This window comes from Macaca mulatta, chromosome 1 (assembly GCF_049350105.2).
Source record: "Macaca mulatta isolate MMU2019108-1 chromosome 1, T2T-MMU8v2.0, whole genome shotgun sequence".
NCBI classification, from domain to species: domain Eukaryota; kingdom Metazoa; phylum Chordata; class Mammalia; order Primates; family Cercopithecidae; genus Macaca; species Macaca mulatta.
The window spans coordinates 86,139,632-86,160,608 of NC_133406.1; the positions used below are offsets into that span (position 1 = coordinate 86,139,632).

The window sequence follows — 20,977 nt, forward strand, 5'->3', positions numbered from 1 at the left end:
GAAATAATGCCTTAAAACTCCCCAAATCTGGGTAGGCAAATGAACATCTATATTTGTGAAGTCTAAATGGCCCCCAATATGATAAACTAAAGAAGTCTGCACTAAGACATGTTATAATCAGATTGCCAAAGTCAAAGACAAAGAGAGAATTTTGAAAGCAGCATGAGGAAAGTGACATACATGGGAGCTCCAATCGGATTACTGGGGGGCTTCTCAGCAGAAACCTTGCAGGCTGAAAGAGAGTGGGATAATATTTTCAAAGTGCTGAAGGAAAAAAAACTGCTAACCAAGAATCTTATTCCTAACAAAGCTTTCATTTGAAAATAAAGCCAAGATGAAGACTTTCCCAGACAAACAAAAGCTGAGGGAGCTCATCACCACTAGGCCTTCTTTACAAGAAATGCTAAATGGCATTTTCCCACCTAACAGCCAAGCAAACATGAACAGAACTAAAGGAAGAAACTCTAACACAATAATAGTAAGAGATTTCAATACACCACTTTATATAATGAATAGAACAACCAGACAGAAGATCAATAAGGAAACAGAAAACTTTAACAACATTATACACCAATTGGATCTAAAAGACACATACAAATATTCTACCTAACAACAGCAGAAGACACATTCTTCTCAAGCACATAGGGAACATTCTCAAGATAAGCCATTATTAGGCCACAAAACAAGTATTAATAGATTTAGGAAGATTGGAATCGCCTTATAAACATACACACACCTGACAACAGAGTCTCAAAATCAATGAGGCAAAAGCTATCAGAACTAAAGGGAAAAATGGACAATTCAACAATAATGGTTAATGATTCCAATAGCACTTCCTCAATAATGAACAAAATAACTAGAAAAAATGAGCAAGAATATAGAAGACTTACAAACCACTATCAGCCAGTTGGGCAAAACTGACATCCATAAATGTTCTGTGTTTTCTTTTTTCTTTTTTTCTTTTTTTTTGAGGCGGAGTTTCGCTTTTGTTGACCAGGCTAGAGTGCAGTGGCATGATCTTGGCTCACTGCAACCTCCACCTCCTGGGTTCAAGCAATTCTCCTGCCTCAGCCTCCCTGGTAGCTGGGATTACAGGCATATGCCATCATGCCTGGCTAATTTTTTATATTTAGTAGAGATGGGATTTCACCACATTGGTTAGGCTCGAACTCCTGGACTCAAGCAATCTGCCTGCCTTGGCCTCCCAAAGTTCTGGAATTACAGGTGTGAGCCATCATGCCTGGCCACAACTGTGTGTTCCAAGATTCTAGATTTGTCTATTTGGCAACCTGTCATCACAGTGCCAACTGTATTCACTATATATTTTTATTTTCCATATTCTTGTTGCTCTGAACATGTGGCCTAGATGGCAGGGGAGAGACAGCCTCCTCCTCCCAGGGCAGGCCATTTCTCAGAGACAGCCAAGGGTCTTGCCCAGAACCATACCTTTAACCTCCAGACTAACCAATCCAGAGCCCAGATCCCAACAAACTCCTTTATCAAACCCTCAGCACAAGACAATATTCCTAAATTAACCTAGGGCCAGGCACCCAGCAGCTAGGGACACTCTCTGTGCCCAAAGCCCACCAGAATTATAGAAAGTCACCAGTCCTAAGTGTTACCCTGTCCTGCCTTGTCTTTCCCACAGAAATCCCATCAAAGGCTCTGGCCCAGGCTTGCCCCTGCTCCTTTATACCCTGGCTGACCCTGGTGCTTCCTTGTGTGGCCCTGGTGTCCCGGCATGCTCCTTCTCTTGGGAAACGTAAGGGATAAATTTTTCTTTCTTTTTTTTTTTTTCTTTTTGAGATGGAGTCTTGCTCTTTCGCCTAGGCTAGAGTGCATGGTGCGATCTTGGCTCACTGCAACCTCTGCCTTCCAGGTTCGAGTGATCTCCTGCCTCCTGAGTAGCTGAGATTACAGGTGTGTGCCATTGTAATGCCCAGTCCGTTTATTCCCCGAAGAAGACCACCAGAGTCCAGAGTTGAAGCTAAGCAGCAAGGATCTTTATTACAGGTTCGAACCCGGAACTCTCACTCACTCTCGAAATGAGAGTGTCCAGAGAGAGAGAGTTCCCTCCACCGAGCATTAAACAGTGTTATATAGTCTAAAAAGAGTGGTCATAGAATCATTATACAGATCAGATGTATGATTGGCTGGTGTTTGAACAAGGTAATTTGGCTAACTATGATTGGTTCCCGCCATTTCTGGTATCTCAGTTCAACCTTTGAGACGGAAGAGCAGTTTCTGTACAAAGGCAGTTAATTATATTGCGTCAGGTTGCACAACCGGTTTATGGCAGCATGAGTTTATCTTACTTAAACATGTCTTGTGACCTAGCCCCAGAAAGAAAAACAGGTACTTACAGAACTTTCGAAACCCCTGGTACGTGCAGAGATAAGAAAGCAGAAGCAGAACAAAGGGTGTAGCAATAGGGAGCAAGGGGGGGTGGGTATGTCTTTGTGTTTTTGTGTCCTTTCACCACCATGCCAGGCTAATTTTTGTATTTTTAGTAGAGACAGGGTTTCACCATGTTAGCCAGGCTGGTCTCAAACTCCTGATCTCAAGTGATCTGCCTGCCTTAGCCTCCCAAAGTGCTGGGATTACAGGTGTGAGCCATAATGCCTGGCCATGAATTCTTCTTTTAATAACATTAGGCTCTCCCTGTTGTCATTCAGTCATCTCCATAAATTAAACTCTCTGGGTATAGTCATGGACAGAACAGAACCCTCCAATGGATAACAGCAGAATGCATGTTCTTCCCAATGCACATGGAGCCTTCTCAGGACTGGCAATCCGCCAGGCTATAAAAACGGTCTCAGCTGACACCACACAAAGAACATTTTCTGACCAAAATGGAGTTTAATTAAAGTCAACAATAGAAGGAAACTTGGAAAATTTACAAATATTTGAAAATTAAACAATGCACTTTAAAATAAACTGTGTGTCAAAGAAGAAATCTCAAACACAATTAGGAAGTATTTTGGCCAAATGAAAATGAAAATGACATACTGAAAGTCATGGGATGCAGCTCAAGTAGTGCCTAAAGGGAAATGTATAGCCATAAATTCCTGCATTAGAAAAGAGGAGGCTGGGCGGCTTACACCTGTAACCAACACTTTGGGAGGCCAAGGTGGGTGGATCACTTGAGGTCAGGGGTTTGAGACCTGCCTGGCCAACATGGTGAAACCCTGTCTCTACTAAAAATACAAAAATTAGCTGGGTGTGGTGGTGCACACCTGTAATCCCAGCTACTGAGGAGGCTGAGGAAGGAGACTCACTTGAACCCAGAAGGCAGAGGTTGCAGTGAGTCCAGATTGTGCCACTGCACTCCAACCTGGGCAACAAGAGTGAGACTCCATCTCAAAAATAAATAAATAGAAAAGAAGAAAGATCAGAAATCAATAACCTAAGCTTCAATTTTTTTTTTTTTTTTTTTTTTTTTTATACGGAGGCTCCCTCTGTCGCCAGGCGGGAGCGCAGTGGCGTGATCTCGGCTCACTGCAATCTCCACCTCCCGGGTTCAAGTGATTCCCCTGCCTCAGCCTCCCGAGTAGCTGGGATTACAGGCACGTGCCACCACACCTGGCTAATTTTTTGTATTTCAGTAGAGACCAGGTTTCACCATGTTGGCCAGGATGGTCTCAATCTCCTGACCTCGTGATCCACTTGCCTCAGCCTCCCAAAGTGCTGGGATTACAGGCATAAGCCACCGTGCCCAGCCTAAGCTTCAATTTTAAGAAAGCAGAAAAAGGCTGGGTGCAGTGGCTCATGTGCTTTGGGAGGCTGAGGTGGGAGGATTGCTTGAGCTTCGCAGATAGAAGTTGCAGTGGTTTTGATCATGCTGCTAGACTCCAGCCTGGGCAACAGAAATAGACCCTGTCTCCAAAAAAAAAAAAAAAAAAAAAAGAGGCTGGGCACAGTGGCTCACACCTGTAATGCCAACATTTTCGGGAGGCCGAGGAGGGAGGATTACTTGAGTCCAGGAATTTGAGACCAGCCTGGGCAACACAGGGAGACCCTGTCTCTACAAAAAAAAATTAAAAATTAGCTGGGTATGGTGGTGCGCACCTGTAGTCCTAGCTACTTAGGAGGCTGAGGTGGGAAGGCTGCTTGAGCCCGCTGCAGATTGAGACTTGCAGTGAGCTGAGATCATGCCACTGCACTCCAGCCTGGGGACAGAATGAGATGCTATCTCAGAAAAAAAGAGGAGCAAACTAAACTCAAAGCATGCAAAAGAAAGAAAACAATAAAGAGGAAGGTGGAAATTATTGAAATAAAAAACAGAAACATAATAGAGAATATTAAATGAAATAAAAAGTTGTGGCCGTGTGTGGTGGCTCACGCCTGTAATCTCAGCACTTTGGGAGGCCGAGGTGGGTGGATCATGAGGTCAGGAGTTCGAGGCCAGTCTGGCAATATGGAGAAATCCTGCCTCTACTAAAAACCCAAAAATTAGCCAGGCACGGTGGCACGTGCCTGTAGTCCCAGCTACTTGGGAGGCTGAGGAAGAAGAATCACTTGAACCCGGGAGGCAGAGGTTGCAGTGAGCCAAGATTGTGGCACTGCACTCTAGCCTGGGCAACAGAGCAAGACTGTTTCAGAAAAAAAAGATCCATTTGTGACCTAATGTTAGTTTTACTGACCAAGAGAAAATAAGTAAATATCTAGAAAGACAAAAGTTACCAAAACTGACATTATAAATGAACTATCTGAGCAGTCCCAAAACAATTAAAGCAATTGAGCTAGTAATTTAAAATCCCCTACAAGGGAAAGGCTGGAATCAGATGGCTTCACTGGAGATTACAGAGCATTAAATAAAGGGAGAAAGTGACCCTCCCAAACTCTTTCAGGACAGTGGGGGAGGATGCTTCCTAACTCAGGAGTCCATCATCGCCCTGGTACCAAAGCCACACAAAGGCACCAACGAAAACACTGTGGACCACAGCCCAGTGGGTGGCTCAGGCCTGTAGTCCCAGCAACTGGGGAGGCATGTGGGAGGATCGCTTGAGGCTGGGGGTTCAAGACCACTGGGCAACATAGTGAGACTCTGTCCTTTTAGAAAACTGCAGAGCAATATCCCTCACGAGTATAGGTGTAAAAATCTTTAAGTATTAGCGAACTGCATAGAGCAAGACAGTAAAAGGACCAAGTGGGATTTACCCCAGGAACCTAACACTGGTTCAATGGTGGGAAAGCAGGTAATGAAATATGCTATATTAGGAGACTAGAAATAGGCCAGAGACATCTTTTTGAGGTAACGAAAATGTTCTAAAATTGAATCATGATGACGGTGGATTTAGTAAAAATCATTTTAATGGTACACTTGAAATAGCTGAATATTACTGTGTGAAAACTATACCACAATTAAGTTGTTACAAAAAGTCAGAGTGGTTGGGAGAGGTGACTCTGGGCTGGAGAGGGCAGGGTAGGGCAGGGAGAGCACAGGGGTCCAAGGTATGGTGGGGACAGAGCTCCACACCAGCACCAGGGAGGCTGCCTCAGGCTCACGAGTGGCTGTGCACTGCTTCCTCCAGATGGCAGGGTTGCCCCAGTGAACACAGGGCGCCTGGGAAGGGACAGGACGTGGGGGGCGTGGAAGCAAACAGGGCGTGCGGGGCTTCTCTGGGTGCCTGGAGTGCATGGGGCTGGGTGTGGGGTGACCAGAGGCTCCGGGCACTGCTAACATGGGAGGCACTGGGCTTCGTGGCCACCCAGGGCATAAGGGGATCTAGGGCGCACGGGCGACCCGTGGGCCCTGGAGGGTCTGAGCTCACTGGGAGGCTACAGGTGCGGGGCGGGGGGGACACTGGGCGCATAGGGGGAGCATGTGGTGGGCAAGGGTGAGATGGGGAGGGTGCAGCATGCAAGATGGGCACTGGGGTGCAGGGGGCTCGAGGGCGTGGGGGGCACCGGGACAGTTGGGTGCTGTACAGGTGGTGCTGGGCACCCTGCACGCAGCCCGCAGCATGACAATGTCCCGCAGCTCTTGGGACATTATGGGCACTCCGAGGGTGGCCAGTTACTGTTAGGTGGGCACGGCAGGTGTGGATAACATGCAATGGGTGACCTGCACAATGACCCTGTCTTTGGACCATGCTTGATGGTGCATTGGCGATGTACTGTGCAGACCCCCAGAGCTGGTCCCATTGCAGAGGGCCTAATCTCATTCATGAGGGCATCACCTTCATGAACTAATTACAACCCCAAAGCCCCATCTCCTCATAACATGAACTTGCGGCGAGGATTTCAACGTATGAATTTGGGGGAACCTAAATATTTGGTCAACTGCAAGCTGTACACAGTGGGGCTCCCTGATAGTGCAGGACACAGTTGTTCAGGCCGTTCACTGTCACCCCTTCTGAGAGACCAGCTCCCTGCTCAGGGTCCTGCATGTTCCGTCATCTCTCCACTGCCTGGAAGCATGGGTGACACCCACAGGGCCCCAGCAGTCAGCTGGGGGACATCTGGAAAGATAAGTCATGAAGTCTGCCCTTCTCTTATGGAGTGTGCAGCTTTATTTCAAAGATATGGCCAGAACTATTCTGGGTGCACCCTGTGGTCTCACCCACAAGGCTGCCCCCGGCTGTTACCACCAGCCAGAGGGGCTCTTCGCTTTCTTTGCTGAGGTGTGCGGTCCTTATGTGGAGCTGCTGAAGGAATTGTTTTTTTTTTTTTTTTTGAGATAACCTGGTAAATGTTTCCTGTGTTCCACTGTGCTTCATTAGTCTCCTGAAGATCATTTATTTAGTCATTCTCCCACTCTTGTCTTTTTTTGGTAGGGGGATGGGTGGCATTATACAATACCACATTGAACAAGATCAGCAATTTTGAGGCAGCTGCCTCACTCCAGGAGGCACAAATGTAGCAGCTGGAGTCTTCAATTGGAGGAAAGCCCTGGACACGGCCACCCGGAAACAGGCTATGGCAATACTCATCCCATCAGGCCTGGTGGCTCAGCCTGAAATCCCAGCACTTTGGAGGCCAAGGCAGGTAGATCGCTTGAGCCCAGGAGTTTGAGACTAGCCTGGGCAATAGTGAGATTCCCACCTCTCCCAAAAAAAAAAAAAAATTAGCTGGGTGTGGTGGTGTACGCCTGTGGTCCCAGCTACTTGGCAGGCTGAGGCAGGAGGATCTCTTGAGCCCAGGAGTTCAATACCAGCTTGCATAACATGGCAAAACCCCATCTTTACAAAAATTAGCTGGGCATGGCCCCATCTGTAGTGTGTGCCTGTAGTCCCAGCTACCCGAAAGGCTGAGGTGTGAGGATCACCTGAGCCTGGGAGGTCGAGGCTGCAGTGAGTGAGCTGTGGTTGCACCACTGCACTCCAGCCTGCGTGACCCTGTCTCAAAAAACAACAAACAAAAACTCCACCCCAACACAGAGAAACGCCCAGACTCCTGGGTTCCACTCAGACTTCTCTTTGTTGCAGCCGAATGAAACTGCTGATCTTGTTCAACATGGTATTACATAATGCCCCCCCAGGCCCCTGCCAAAAAAAATACAAGAATGGGAGAATGACTGAATAAATGATATTCAGGAGACTGTACTCATTAAGCACAATGGAACACAGTTAACATTTACCAGGATAGCTGAGAAAAACATTCCTGCAATAGCTCCACATAAGGAACATATATACTGAGCAAAGAAAGCAGAGCACCCATCTGTGCCTGGGTGTGGGAAGTGGCTGCCCATCCCAGCCCCTACTCTGCCTGAGCTTCCTGCCTGCCCCATCAACAGACTCCCTGGGGCTCTGCCCTCTGCTGGGCACAGTGGGGCACCCGCTATTGTCCCTGGACTAAGCAGGCACCAGCAGGATGACTTGTAGACAACAGCCAAAGTTTATTTAACGTGGGAATGCTTACAATAAATAAAGCAGAGGAGTAAAGAGAAGCAGAACAGTACCTTGAGGACAAAGAAACCCCAAACCCAACACAAAAATCAACTCGTGTCTTCTGCTATATGCCCTGGGCTCTGGGCAGCCACTGCTCCTCCCCAGGGTAGGGAGACTGCAAGGCTGGTGGCCAGCAGTGCACATCCCCAAGCAGCAGCTGGGACCCTGGGTCCAGAGGGGCCATTGGAGACCCAGGAAGTCTTTGCAAGGGCAAAACCCAATGGCGACATGCCCATGAAAGCTTCAAGTCACAACGTGGGCCTGCAGAAGACATTTCTGGGCTGTGCTGTCTCCTCTAGGCCCACACACCTGCTGAACAGACATCTGTACCTGGGCACCTCCCAGAAGCCTCTTTATTCTGGGACATCTACTCTCGGTTCCTGTCCTCACTGGCCCCTCCCATCATCTGAAGACTCTTATGACGTCTGCCTCCTAATTCTTCCAGAGTGGCCACACCCTGGACTGTGACGGGCTCTCACCCACTGTGGGGTCACAGACAGGCATGGGGCTGGCTCCCATCCTGGCTGCCTCCCCCAGCATCTTCAGAGGTGGGGTGCACAGTAGTTTTGTGGGGCTGGCAAAGCTGCAGGAACTGTGCAGCTTAGGCGGACCCTGGATTCTGCAAGCCCCAGTGGAGCTTTCTTGGCTTCTGGAACCACAGGTCAGAGCTGCTGGGGCGATGGGGCTCCCAGCTTTGGTAAGGGCTGTTGGCATTAAGCAGCACCCGGTGGCTGGAGGGGTCTCCCAAGGAGGACAGAGCCTGCCCCATACCCTCCCGCAGTTTCCTGGAGTGCTAGAATTGGGCTTCTCCCACACAGGCTCAGAAAGGCACTAGGAGTTCCTCCTCTTGCTCAAAGGACACACTCCCTCCTCCCAGGTCCTCCAAGTGGACAAAACACTTAGTGGCCTGGAGGGGCAGGAGAGGCAACAGGACTCCTCCAGGAAGGCCCGAGTCACTGGGGAGCCAGGGTGTCCCCGGACCCACCTTTCGGCCGGCAGATAGTCATCGGGGTTGGGCTGCTGGACAGGGGCGAGAAGAGGGGCCGCAGCGTCCCGGAGAAGGGGATCTCAGGGAAGATGAATAGCAGCGACCCATCGGTGGCGCTGTAGAACGAGAGATGTCTGGCCTCGTAGTCCAGAAAGATCCCCACACGCCTGGGTGGGTCCCGGAGTGGAGCCAAGGCCCGTTCAGAGGAATTGTAATAGCTCCCCAGGAAGACCAGGATCCAGAAGCCGTTGCCCGCGGATAGTTCGCCCTTCTCCTTCCTGTTCACATTCTCCCTGCATACCCCCAGGGCCCAGCTGGTGCGGTCCCCAACCTCCACCTCCCAGTAGTGGCGGCCTGAGGTGAAACGCTCCTGGCCCAGAACGCAGGGGCCGGGGTCAAAGCGCTCCGGGCTGTCCGGCAGGGCCTGCCGCAGGTCCCCCCGCTGCACGCTCCGCCTGTCTTCAGACAGGATCAGCTCAGGGTTGGCGGTATCCGGGTCCAAGGTCACATCCCCTGGAGAGAGAGGCCCAAGGTCACCCAGGCACAGACACAGACAAGCTGGGGCCACCTGCCCATGTCCTGGGCATGTGGGTATGATGATCCTCCCAGTCGGACGGCCTGGCTGTCTGCCCCGGGGTCCTGCAGCCTCACGACCTCCTGGAGTAACTGTCTCCAAGTGGACATCCCCTCCCTCCCCACCTAGCCACGTCCAATTGCAACTTACAATATCCTAGAAATTGGTCCATGTTTTGCCTTCAGAAATCAAGAGGGAATCTTGGTTGCTTTTTTTTGTTTGTTTTCTAAAGAGGCAGGGTCTCCAGGCTGCAGTGCAGTGGTGCGATCATGGCTCACTGCAGCCTTGATCTCCTGGGCTCAAATGATCCTCCTGCCTCAGCCTCCCAAGCTGCTGGGATTACAGGCATGTGCCACCATGGCTGGCTAATGTTTTTGTTTTTTATTTGTAGAGATGGGACTCTTGCTATGTTTCCTGGGCTGGTGTTGAACTGCTGGCCTCAAGCAATCCTCCCACCTGAGCCTCTCAAATCGCTGGGATTACAGAGGTAAGCCAATGCATCCAGCCCGTTTTTTCTTTCAATCCCCAAATGAAGGATGTGAATAAGTGCAGCTGTCCCAACCCTGACCACTCCCAGATTTCAGATCTATCCTCCTCTGGAGGCCTGCACACAGTTCCTACACAACAGGCTCCTGACCTGCTAGCAAGGGCTGAGGACAGTACTTCCTTTGGGTGACTGTGATACAAGAATCAGATTTGGGTTTTGTCCCCAGTTCCTGGCAGAGCTCATAGAACCCCGGGAATATCCTGAGTGATAGGAGCATCTAGTGTTATCATAAGACGCCCCTTTCCAACACACCTTAGTTGATGCCACTGCAGTGGCTGAGGTAGGGACCTGAGAGAGCCCAGCATAGGGTCAGCCACCAGAAAGACCAATCCTGTCAGTAGAGGGTGGGAATGCTCAGCCCCATCCCCTGACCTCAGGAAGGGGAAAGGGGTCTGAGGTTGAGCCCCATCACTAATGACCAATGATTTTATCAATGATAACTGGAACCTCCACAAAGACGCCTAAACAGTTCTTGGGACTCGGGGAGTTTCCAGGTTGGTGAACACACTGGGGTGCTGGGAGGGTGCACCCAGGGACAGCGGGGAAGCTCTGTGCTCTTTCCCAGGCTTTGTCCATGTGTCTCTTCCATTTGGCTCTTCTAGAGTGGTATCCTTCACAACAAACCAATGACAGTAAGTGAAATGCTCTCCTGAGTTCCGTGGGCTGTGCTAGCGAATGCTCACATCTGCAGAGGGGCTGAGGGAACAGAAGTATGGGCAGCCCCTGGAAGTTGTGACTGGCATCTGAAGTGAGTTTCATTCAATGCTGAATGGAATCCTTTGATACCCAATTCATTTCCAAACGGTGAAGAATTGTTTGGTGTGAAAATACCCATAAAAGTGATGTCAGAAGTATGAGCAGAGGACATTTTCCCAACAACCCACCACCATGACACTGTGAGTTTGGAGCTGGCAGTGGAGGGGCACAGAACACATGGCTAACTGCCCAGGTCCTTGGCGGGTACCCTCCTGGAGTCATCTCCCCACCTAGGGCCTCCACACCCACCTCGAAACCTCCGCAGTGTCTCCACCAGTCCCGGGACCCTGCACACGGTCCTCAGCTCCATGGGCACAACTTCTGGGGGCTGCAGCTTCACATCTTGGACCCTAGAGGGGACAACCCAGATGTCATCGCCATGGCCAATAGTTGGGTCCCACCTCACTCCCACCCCCTCCAGGAAAGGCTGGGCTCATACCTGCGTAGGGCGTCCTTGATGTCCTATGTGGGGAGGAGAAACAGCACACTCCATGTCAGTGATCATCGCCTGCTCCCGGAGTCCCCACCCAGCCCCTGGAGACTCACCCCATCCCCCTCTCCTACATTTGAGCCTCAGGCAGCAAAAACACACACAGGGGGCCATAAACCACCCGCAGCAAGGCTCACAGACAGGAATGCTGGACAGAGGCTCCAGCATATGTGCCAGGAGGCATCACCAATGGGGTGCAGTCCAGTCCTGCGGACTGAGACCCACTTCTGCCTAACACTTGGATGTAGGGCATCTGGCTGTCAGCTCACTCCCCCAGAGCCCCAAGTGGGCACCCCTGGGTGCCAAGGACAGGACAGGCAAGCATCCCAGCCTTCAGTGTAGGGGCGCCTTCACCCCAGCCGGAGCCCAACCCTGCAGTCCCACTGCTCCCTCTCCCAGCTCCGCCTGCCCTGCGGGCTCCCTGCTCAGCCCTACACCTGGGTGTGCCTCCTTCCTGTGTCACTGCCTGATACATGACAGCATCTGACTCCGTGTTAGGGCCCGAATTGTGTCTATCCCACCAAACCCATATGTTGAAGCCAGGAACTTCAAGACCTCAGAACTTGACTATTAGAAAAAAGGACTTTTAAAGAGGAAATCATAGTAAAATAAGGCCATGAGGGTGGGCTTTAATCCAACATAACTTGTGTCTCATAAGAAGAGGGCATAGACACCCACAGAGGGGAGGACCCTGTGAGGATACAGGGAAGAAAAGGCATCTATAAGCCCAAGAGAGAGGCCTCAGGGGGAACCAGCTTTGACCTCAGTCTTTCAGTGTGCAGGACTAGGAGACAATCAGTCTCTGTGGGGGAAGCCTCCTGGCAGGTGGTACTCAATGTGGCAGCCCGAGCTGGCGTGATACACCCAAGTATTGGAACATCAGCTCCTAGGAGGCATGGTCTTGTATCTCTTAGAGCAGCCTTCAGTTCACTGCAGGGATTTAACCCACACTGTCAAATAGATGACCCATACCATGTTCATTCTAACACACGTGGTGCCAGCTACCAGGCCAGGATGCAGAGGTCAGTAAGACATAATCCCAGACAAGGGTTTCCCTGCATGTAGGAGAAATGGCAAAGGAAGATTTTCACATATACAGGTAGTTAATTCTGTCTAGGGGGACAACAACACACTCTAGGCCCCAAAAAATTTTTAAAAAGGAAGCCAGCACTTTGGGAGGCCAAGGCAGGTGGATCACTTGAGTCCAGAAGTTCAAGACCAGCCATAGCAAGATAGCAAGATCCCATCTCTAAAAAAAAATTTTAAAAATTAGCTGGGCTTGGTGGTATGTGTCTACTGTCCCATCTACTCAGGAGGCTGAGGTGGGAGGATTGCTTGAGCCCAGGACGTCGAGACTGCAGTAAGTCATAATCACATCACTGTACCCCAGCCTGGGTGACAGAGTGAGACCCTGTCTCAATAAATAATTCATAAATAAATAAAGAGGAGACTCTTGGTAGGGTTCTGGAGCCCAAGAGGAATTTGTTGGTAGACAGAGGGGAAGTGTGCAGGATGAGGGAGGGGTGTGCATAGGGCAAGGGCAGATGGTGCCGGTGTGAGCAAGGCAGCTAGGAGCAGCTCCACCTTGGTTATTCTACCTGGGGTGGGGGGCCCACCCCTGGTGTCATTTGGAGACAGGTGATGGCTGTCACAAGGCCGGGTGCAGGGGCAGCAGGAGAAGGGCTTGGGGGTGGAGGAGAACCTTGGCCTCGACGAGGGGGTTTGGTCTCTGCACAGAACATGGGCCCTCCAGGCGCAGCATTGACTTGAACAAAATCACTCTGCGGCTACAAGCAGGGCCTGCTGAAGGGGGCAGCCAGGACCCCAGAGTCCACAGCAGCCAGGACCCCAGAGTCCACAGCAGCCAGGGCCCCAGAGTCCACAGCAGCCAGGACCCCAGAGTCCACAGCAGCCAGAGCCCCAGTGGGTAGATTTCTGGGAGTCACTCAAGCCCTTACCTCCACTGTGCAGTCTCTGTCCATTGGGCCTGGGTACTGGGAACCCGGGTTGGGTCCCCCAACCCAACTGGGGGCCAAGGGTGCAAAGCCACCCCCTCTCCCTCTCAAATCAGCACACAGCTCACACCAACACACAGTTGCTGGGGCTGCTCTCCTGCAACCCCCATGTGGGCAGACACCCAGAGCATGCAGACCAGGCCAGCTCTGTGCTGGCAGGTTTGGGGGGCAGGAGGGACCTCCCTGAAGCCTTGCAGCCAGGCCAAACCTGGGCAGGGAGCTTGGTCAAGGCATGGACAGGTGGGCCACTCAGCAGGGTGAATGCAGGTGGGCGTATGAGACCCAACACCCACCCACCCACATATCACAACGTCTCAGCCAAAAGCCCAAATCGCATCTTCACACAAACCCTATGGGTCCCCATTTCCAGGTCAACTCACCTTCCTTCTAAACCCTTCCTGGCTTCTCCAACACCTGTCCTCTCTGCCCTCCCTGAGGGCTCCTCCTCAGTCTCCTGGGTAACTCCCCACCCCACAATTTTCTGACCACAGGACCCTCTCCTTATTCCTCAGTCTTCCTACAGACGCTAGCTGAGTGTCCTTCCCGCTTCCCAGGCTCAAAGCCAGTTGATGTACAAGCTGGTGCACGCAGCACACAGAGTGGAGGGGCGGATGCTACAGACTCAGAGGTAGGAGGTGGGAGGTGGGGGGAACTACCTACTGGGTACAATGTGTACCATACGGGGATGGCTACACTCTGACTACACTTGTACCCCTTAAATCTACAAAAATAATTTAATAATTTAAAAAAATATATATACAGAAAAAAGCTTACGATAGAAATGACAAACGAAACCAGGAGTTGGTTGGTGCCTGGACTGATGTTCTGCTGGGCTCCAGAGGCTGGCAGCAGGTCATCCCCTGTGCAAAGCTGCCCAGCCACATCAGCAGCATTGTAGGCTCCACCTGAGTCTGGCAGCCCTGCCCCACCAGCGGCCGAATTCACTCACACAAGACCTCTCTCCTCTGTGGGAGCCAGGACTGCCTAGGGGCCTGTTTCCCTCTGAATCTTGGGGCCCCTTGGGTCTACACCATGCTGGGCATGGAACACATTTTCCATTTTGTGGGACAAACGTCCAGATGAACCCCACGGGAAGATGACAGCAGACACTCCCAGCCCACATGGGGCCTCTCAGCATGGGAGTGCCATCAGTCCTCATCAGTGCACACTTGCCGAAGGGGGAGAGCTAACTCCAGGCCGCCTGACCCGCCGCCAGGCCAGAGGCCAGGGCATCAACTGGTTCTGATTTGGGGGCACACCAAGGAAAGCCCAGGCCCAGGGGGCCGGCTCAGGTAGTGGAGCCCACACATGGGGAAAGACTCTCCCAGAAGCAGAGGAGGAGGAGACACCACCCCTGATAATGGAGATGCATGGGGTGTGCCAGCGGGGCGAGGACAGAGTGAAGGGAGAGGACTTCCTGCTGGGGACACCATGGCGGGAGTTCTATGGGAGGCCCAAGGTGGTCCCGGCAAGCACACGCCCACTCTGCTGTGCCTACAGGGAGCAGCAGCATCAGTCAGGCCGAGATGGAGTAACCTTACATAAGCACTTAAGAAACACCACCTGTTTACATCTACAGAGGACAATCCATCTTCCCTTTTTCAGCACATGGATTTTGGGGGTAGGACGGGTGGGACATCTGTCCTGCTGCTGACTCAGCGTTTCACAGGCAAGAGCCGGGCACATCCAGCCATGCCATTAACCTCTTAGCCCAGACAACCTCTGCCCCTGCTTCTTGCACTTTCTGGTTCTCCCTCCCCCAGTGTGGTCAGACCATGCCCGTGTGGCCACCATGGCTGCTCCCCGCCCAGCTCACCTGCAGCAGCCCCAGCACAGGTTGCTCCCCACCCAGCTCACCTGAAGCAGCCCCAGCGCAGGCAGCTGGCAGCGGCCCTCGAGCTCAGCGATGAGCTCAGCTAGGTGGGCGGTCTGCTGGCCTAGGCGGGCTGCACCCTCCCGCAGCCGGGGCAGCACCTCCAGCTCCTCCTCCTCCAGCCTCTGCAGCAGCTGCTGCTCCTCCTCTGCCAGCAAACGGCGAAGACGTTCGAACTCACCCAGCACGTTCTGCCGCTGGCTCTCCACCATCTTCTGTGGGGCCCAGGGAGAAGGATAGCTGAAGCCAGACCCCAGGCCCAGCCGGACCCCAAGTCTGGTCAGACCCCAAGCCCACCCCGAGGCCGGGCCACACCCAACCTCCCCCCCGGGGCCTGCTAAACCCCAAGCACAGCCCCAGGTGTGGCAGGATCCCAAACCTACCACCTGGTGCCGGCCAGACCCCAAACCCACCTGTGGCACCTCCTAAACCCCAAATCCACCACTCAGGGATAGCCAAATCCCATTCTACCACGCAGGATTAGCTAGACCCCAAATCTAAACCCCAGGGCCAGCTAGATCCCAAATCCACTACCTAGTCCCTCCCCAACTTCCAAATCCACCCATTGGCTTGGTAGAACCCTGCATCTACCAGCTGGGGCCAGCTGGACCCCAAATCTACCACCCAGGTCCCTCCTGACCTCCAAATTCTCCCCTGGGGCTGCCCAGATCCCAAATCCACCACCTAGGGCCTCCTAGGTGATTTGGGTAGACCCCAAATCTACCCCAGAACTGGACAGATCCCAAATCTACTCCTCGGGATGGCTGAATCCCACATCTATGACCTAGTCCCTCAAAACCTGCAAATTCATCTCCAGGGCCCAGACCCTAAATCCACCTGAGAGTTGCCACTCAAGCATGCTGGGACCCTAGGATGGGGCCCTTGCGGTATGGGAGCCCACGCCCGCGACCTGGCAGGACAGGTGCACATGGGGAAGGACCAGCCCTTCAGTGGGCTCAGTGGGGCCAGGCTGAAGCAGTGACTGGTCCTGGGGCACCAAGGGCAAGTGTGCCTGGCCAGCATTGCCCCCTGGGGTCTCCTATACAGGACCTTCACCCCCTGCCCTGCCACCCAGAACCGTGGAAGCCCCAGCACCTGCCTGCCACAAGACGCAGGTCTCATCCGCCTGGGCTTGGAAGAGCAACGCATCCTGCATCTGCTTCCGGAGATGCTCCAGTGACTTCTCCAGCTTTGCCTGTGGGAGAGGCCAGGCAGGGCCATGAGACATCGGTCCTGTCACAGAAGCTTGCCCTTTTGCACCTGACACACTGTCCTGAGTTCCTCCTCAGAGACAATGGGGACAAACTGAAATCTGCCTGGTGAATGAGGGAACTCAATGCCCTCCAATGAGTGTGAGCCCTCATGGTAGGTGGGCAGCCTCTTGCCAGAGGCTGACAGCCCCAGCCACATTCTTTCCTTTTTCTCATATGAGATGTGTTTCTAGACCTTGACCTTGCTACCCTACCCCAGGCCTCACCCCCCTTTGCAAAGCTACCTCAAGGGTTCTGGCTGCCCACTCCATCTGTCCCCAAGCTGGCTCTGAAGGTGTCGAGCTCTCCTGTTCCCAAGCCAGTGTCTCCTCCTCCTCTCCCTTCTCACCTACCAGCTCACATAAGGGCCTTGGGCTAAGCCTATGCTGGGGTCCAAAAATTCTGCCCCATGTCCCCATAATTTCATAGGTTGAAATCCCAACTCCCAGGGTGATGATATTAGGAGACAGGGGTTTTGGGAGGTGACTAGGTCAGGAGGGCAATGCCACCATGATGGGATTAGTGTTATAAAGGAACCCTCGCCCCTTTCACCATGTGAAGACATAGTGAGAGGGCATTGTCTGTGAACCAGGAAGCGCCCTCACCAGACACCAAACCTGCCAGGGCTTGATCTTAGACTTCTAGCCTCCAGAGCTATGAGTAGTATACATCTGCCATGTGCAAGCCATGGTGTTTTGGTAGGACAGTCAGCAGGGACAGAGATGCCTGGTTGCCCACCCCATCTTTTCTCTAAGCCACCTGGGATCTTGTGCATTTTCAGCTTCATCAGCTATCACTGTAATAAGCCCCAGGACGGGTACACTTGCATTCTGCTTTCTTGGTCCTTAATTCTCATTCCCATGGTTCCTCATGAAGTGCATACCAGGAAGCAGTGAGAATCCTATACACAAGCTCGCTGTACTGTGTGTGCTTGGGGTGCCCTGAACCCACTTCGCGAAGGGTCTGCTCACTTCCACCCCATCTGACACCCTTATCAGCAACAGGCCCTGTGCTGGCCACACCTCTTTGCTTCTCAGTCACCCCAAGTCATGGCTCTCATCTCTCTCTATCCATGCTCTGGAAGGATGGAGGTGCTGGGAGGATCCACAAGTCTGCCCAGGTAGCAGAGCCAGGACATGGGCCCAGCTGCCTGGCTCACTTTGGTTCACCACCTAGCCTCGCAATTCGAGAATACTGCTTGGCACCTCCGGAGCACTAAGGACATGTCCAACTGCTTTATTGTCTCTGCCTAGGCTTAGCTCTCATGTGAGCTACAAGAACCCCAAATGGGGGTCCCTGTCCCCCCGCCTCTCTCTTCACTGCTACCGGCCTGTTCCAGAAAACTCACGCCTGGCCCCTGTGACCCCCAACCCTACCTCAAACACTTGGCCCAGTGCCTCTCAACTTCTCCCTCAATGCCTCAGTCCCTACGTGACATTTTCAGTTTTTGTTTTTGTTTTTGAGATGGAGTCTTGCTCTGTCCCCCAAGCTGGAGTGCAGTGGCACTATCTCGGCTCACTGCAACCTCTGCCTCCTGCGTTCAAGTGATTCTTCTGCCTCAGCCTCCTGAGTAGCTCGGATTACAGGTGCCCGCCACCACACCCAGCTAATTTTTGTATTTTTTTTAGAGATGGGATTTTGCCATGTTGGCCAGCGTGGTCTCAAACTCCTGACCTCAAGTGATCCGCCCACCTCGGCCTCCTAAATTGCTGGGATTATAGGCGTGAGCCACCACACCTAGCCAACATTTTCAGTTTTCAACACTAAAGTTACAAACAGCATTTGATCAGATGGAATGGGCTGTAAAGCAGCACAAGGTACTCAGCATGGCAAAGATCTTGCATTTCAGGTACCTGCATCTTTGCGTCTCTGGACAGATTAGAACGGAAACCTCTTACCCTGTGTGTAGTCAGAACTGGGACGCTGGGGCTTGGTGCAGGCCTGGGATCTTCCCTGGCCTTCTCCTTCCTGTGGCAAACCCCCTCCCCACCCAAGTGCCATCTGATACACAACCTAGAAAGATCTGGGGGCTGTCTTCTCTTTCCTATGATGCTGCTTCCTGGAACTGGATCTTACGGGGACTTTCCTGTTTACCACCTCGGGGCAACCCAGCCTGGGGCTTGTTCACCTGTCATGACCCCATGTCAGGGCCAGGCAAGGAGTGAACTTATCATAGAGCTAACGGGCCCCAACTCTGGCAAGTGGACACACAGCCCCATAGGTGGGACTGAGCTTTCTAGGCCTATGGGGGCAGGTAAAACCAGTTTCCTGCGGTTAACATAGCATAGGCCCTAAGGCAGTGAAGAGGAACAGAATATGTCATCCCCAAATATACTGCTGTGGTATAAGGATTATTCTGAGTAAAAGCAGATGCAGGAAGCGCTCTCTGTACTCCTATCTGCCTAGAAGTAGGGTATTCATTCCCCATGAGAAAGGCACCCTCCCTCCACTAGGAAGAGGAGGGCACTCTAATCCTGGGAGATGATTCTGCCTAAACAGACCTTATTACAATGACCTAGTCACTTTCCCACAATTTATCAGTCCTAGACGCCGAATCCCGTTTCTGTGTCCAGTCACTTCTCCACAATTTACAAACCTTTGCTGAAATACACTTTTCTATGAAGTTCTTGTGCATGTAAAACTTAAAATATTAAACTGTATGATTTTTTTTTCCTGTTAATTTGTCTTGTGCCAGTTTAATTTGCAGCCCCCAGCCACTGAACCTAACAGGGTAGAGGGAAATTTTTTCTTCACCTGCAAAAGAAAACGGTTAAGTGCTATCCCATGAAACTATATCAGATCAACTCTACAGAGCTACTGGGCACTCTCTGCACCCATTGGGATAATTGGTGTCAGAAGGGTAATTCTGCTGGGCTAACATGTTTGAGGTGTAGACATTCCTGCATGGGCAAAAAACGAAAAGAAAACCCACAAGAACCTGTGTTTGGACAAGCCCGCGGATATGGCTTTAAACCACCTTTCTGCTAAAATCCAAAGCAGAAGGGGACAGATTCAGATTTATTCTAGTATCCCAGAAGTTTTCTCTGTGATAGGGACAAACCCAGCTCAGTACTAACACTGGCTTAACTGCTAATCTGGCACACACAAGTGACCATGGTGCAACACACAAAGTGCAATCAAGAAAGCTCCAAAGATGCTGCCATCTACCCCACACGTGGGCTCCCAGGAGCACACCCGCAGCAGGTCAGCCAGGAAAGTACCGCGGGAGGGAGTGCAGGCCAGGAGAACGTGTGCCCCAGGCCCTTCAGCTTGGGGTTTGTTTGGGTTTTAAGCAGCAAAATAAGGGAAGAAGAGGCAGGCTGAGCCCTGGCATCTCAGATGGCAGAGATGGCTCCCAGTACCCCACCCCGAAATGCAGGGCAGCCCTGGAGGGGAGGTTAGAGAGGAAACGACTGTGTCCCCTCATCCTGCTCAGTCTGGGGCTTTCCCAGGACTTAAGTACTGACCTGATAACACAGTCCCTGCAAGGAGTCCATCTAGGATCGTCCACCTCTGAGGTTCTCCCACTTTCCTCTGATCCCGGCTCCTTTCTGGCCAGTGTATGGCCACATTTTCCTTGCCCCCACTCCACCACCTTCCACCTTCCTCTCTTAGCCTCTATCTATGGGAGGTACGCCCCTCACCCCCGAGAGCAGGGTCTCATTGGCGGCCATGGCTCCAGCCTCACGGGGCCTGCTTGAGACAGGCTGTCAAGGGCCCCCACAGCTGCTTTGCGCGATACCCTCCTCACCGGCCCAGGGCAGGCTGCATCCTGAGCTCCCCGCCCTAGACAGAGACAGATTACGCCCGGAGCAGTCCCGAAACCTCCCACCTGCCCAGGCCTCCCCAGTCCCCGGCTCCCCCCGATGCTCCTGCGCGCCACCCCCGCCCAGGCGCACCTTGAGGTCTTCGGCCGCGTCCTGCAGCGGCCGCACGCGATGCGCCCAGTGCTCCCCTGACCGCTCGCAGGCCGCGCACAGGAGGCGCAGCTCGTCCCCACAGAAGGCGGCCAGTGGCTCGCGGTGCGCGGGACACACGCCTTGCGGGACCGGCGACGGCGGGTGCAGGCGCCGCGCCATCTCGGCCATCTTGGCAAGCGGGCGGTTGGGCCGCAGGTTCCTCTGCGGGGACAGCTCGCGGCACTCGGGACACGCGTACGGGCCCTCGGGCTGGCCCCAGCAGCGCCGGATGCACTCGCGGCAGAAGTTGTGGCCGCAGTCGGTCATCACCGGATCCGTGAAGTAGTCGAGGCAGATGGCGCAGGTGGCCTCCTCCTGGAGGTTGGTGGACAGGTCGGGGGCGGCCATGGTGCGGACCGAGGGGAGGAAGGCGGTACTGTCCGTGGGGCGGCGGCGGGGAGACTCGGGAGCTCGCGGAGACGCGGGGTATCCGGGTGCGGTGGCGCAGGCGCGGGCACTCCGGGACGCGAGGCTTGGGACTCCCGGGTGCTCGCGCTCCGGGGCACAGGGACTCCAGGGCGCAGGACGCTGGATTTCGGTAGCGCTGGGCGCGTAAGCTCCGGGTGCTCGGGGGACGCGGGACGTAGGGATCCCGGATGCCGGCAGGAAGAGGAGCCGAGGCGGAAGCAGGAA

The 20,977-nt window shown here is 52.9% G+C and overlaps 1 protein-coding gene across 2 annotated transcripts; it reads right to left on the bottom strand.

Annotated features, from left to right (window-relative positions):
- Positions 1-7,820: 7,820 nt before the first annotated feature.
- On the bottom strand, positions 7,821-20,957 carry TRIM11 (tripartite motif containing 11). 2 transcript variants are annotated; one of them, XM_078001259.1, is made up of 6 exons: positions 20,285-20,957; positions 16,235-16,330; positions 15,120-15,347; positions 11,197-11,219; positions 11,007-11,107; positions 7,821-9,393 (listed from the first exon to the last, which is right to left on the bottom strand). In XM_078001259.1, exons 1-6 carry the CDS (start codon positions 20,690-20,692, stop codon positions 8,846-8,848), a joined length of 1,404 nt encoding a protein of 467 aa, XP_077857385.1. In that variant the 5' UTR covers positions 20,693-20,957; the 3' UTR covers positions 7,821-8,845.
- Positions 20,958-20,977: the final 20 nt, after the last annotated feature.

Excerpts from the sequence above, each read along its gene's own strand:
- TRIM11 (XM_078001259.1), bottom strand. The coding sequence starts at position 20,692 with ATGGCCGCCCCCGACCTGTCCACCAACCTCCAGGAGGAGGCCACCTGC. Across the intron at positions 16,331-20,284 it reads ACGCGGCCGAAGACCTCAAG|GCAAAGCTGGAGAAGTCACT; the intron begins GTGCGCCTGGGC and ends CCTCTCCCACAG. Across the intron at positions 11,220-15,119 it reads CTGCGCTGGGGCTGCTTCAG|GACATCAAGGACGCCCTACG; the intron begins GTGAGCTGGGTG and ends CTCCCCACATAG.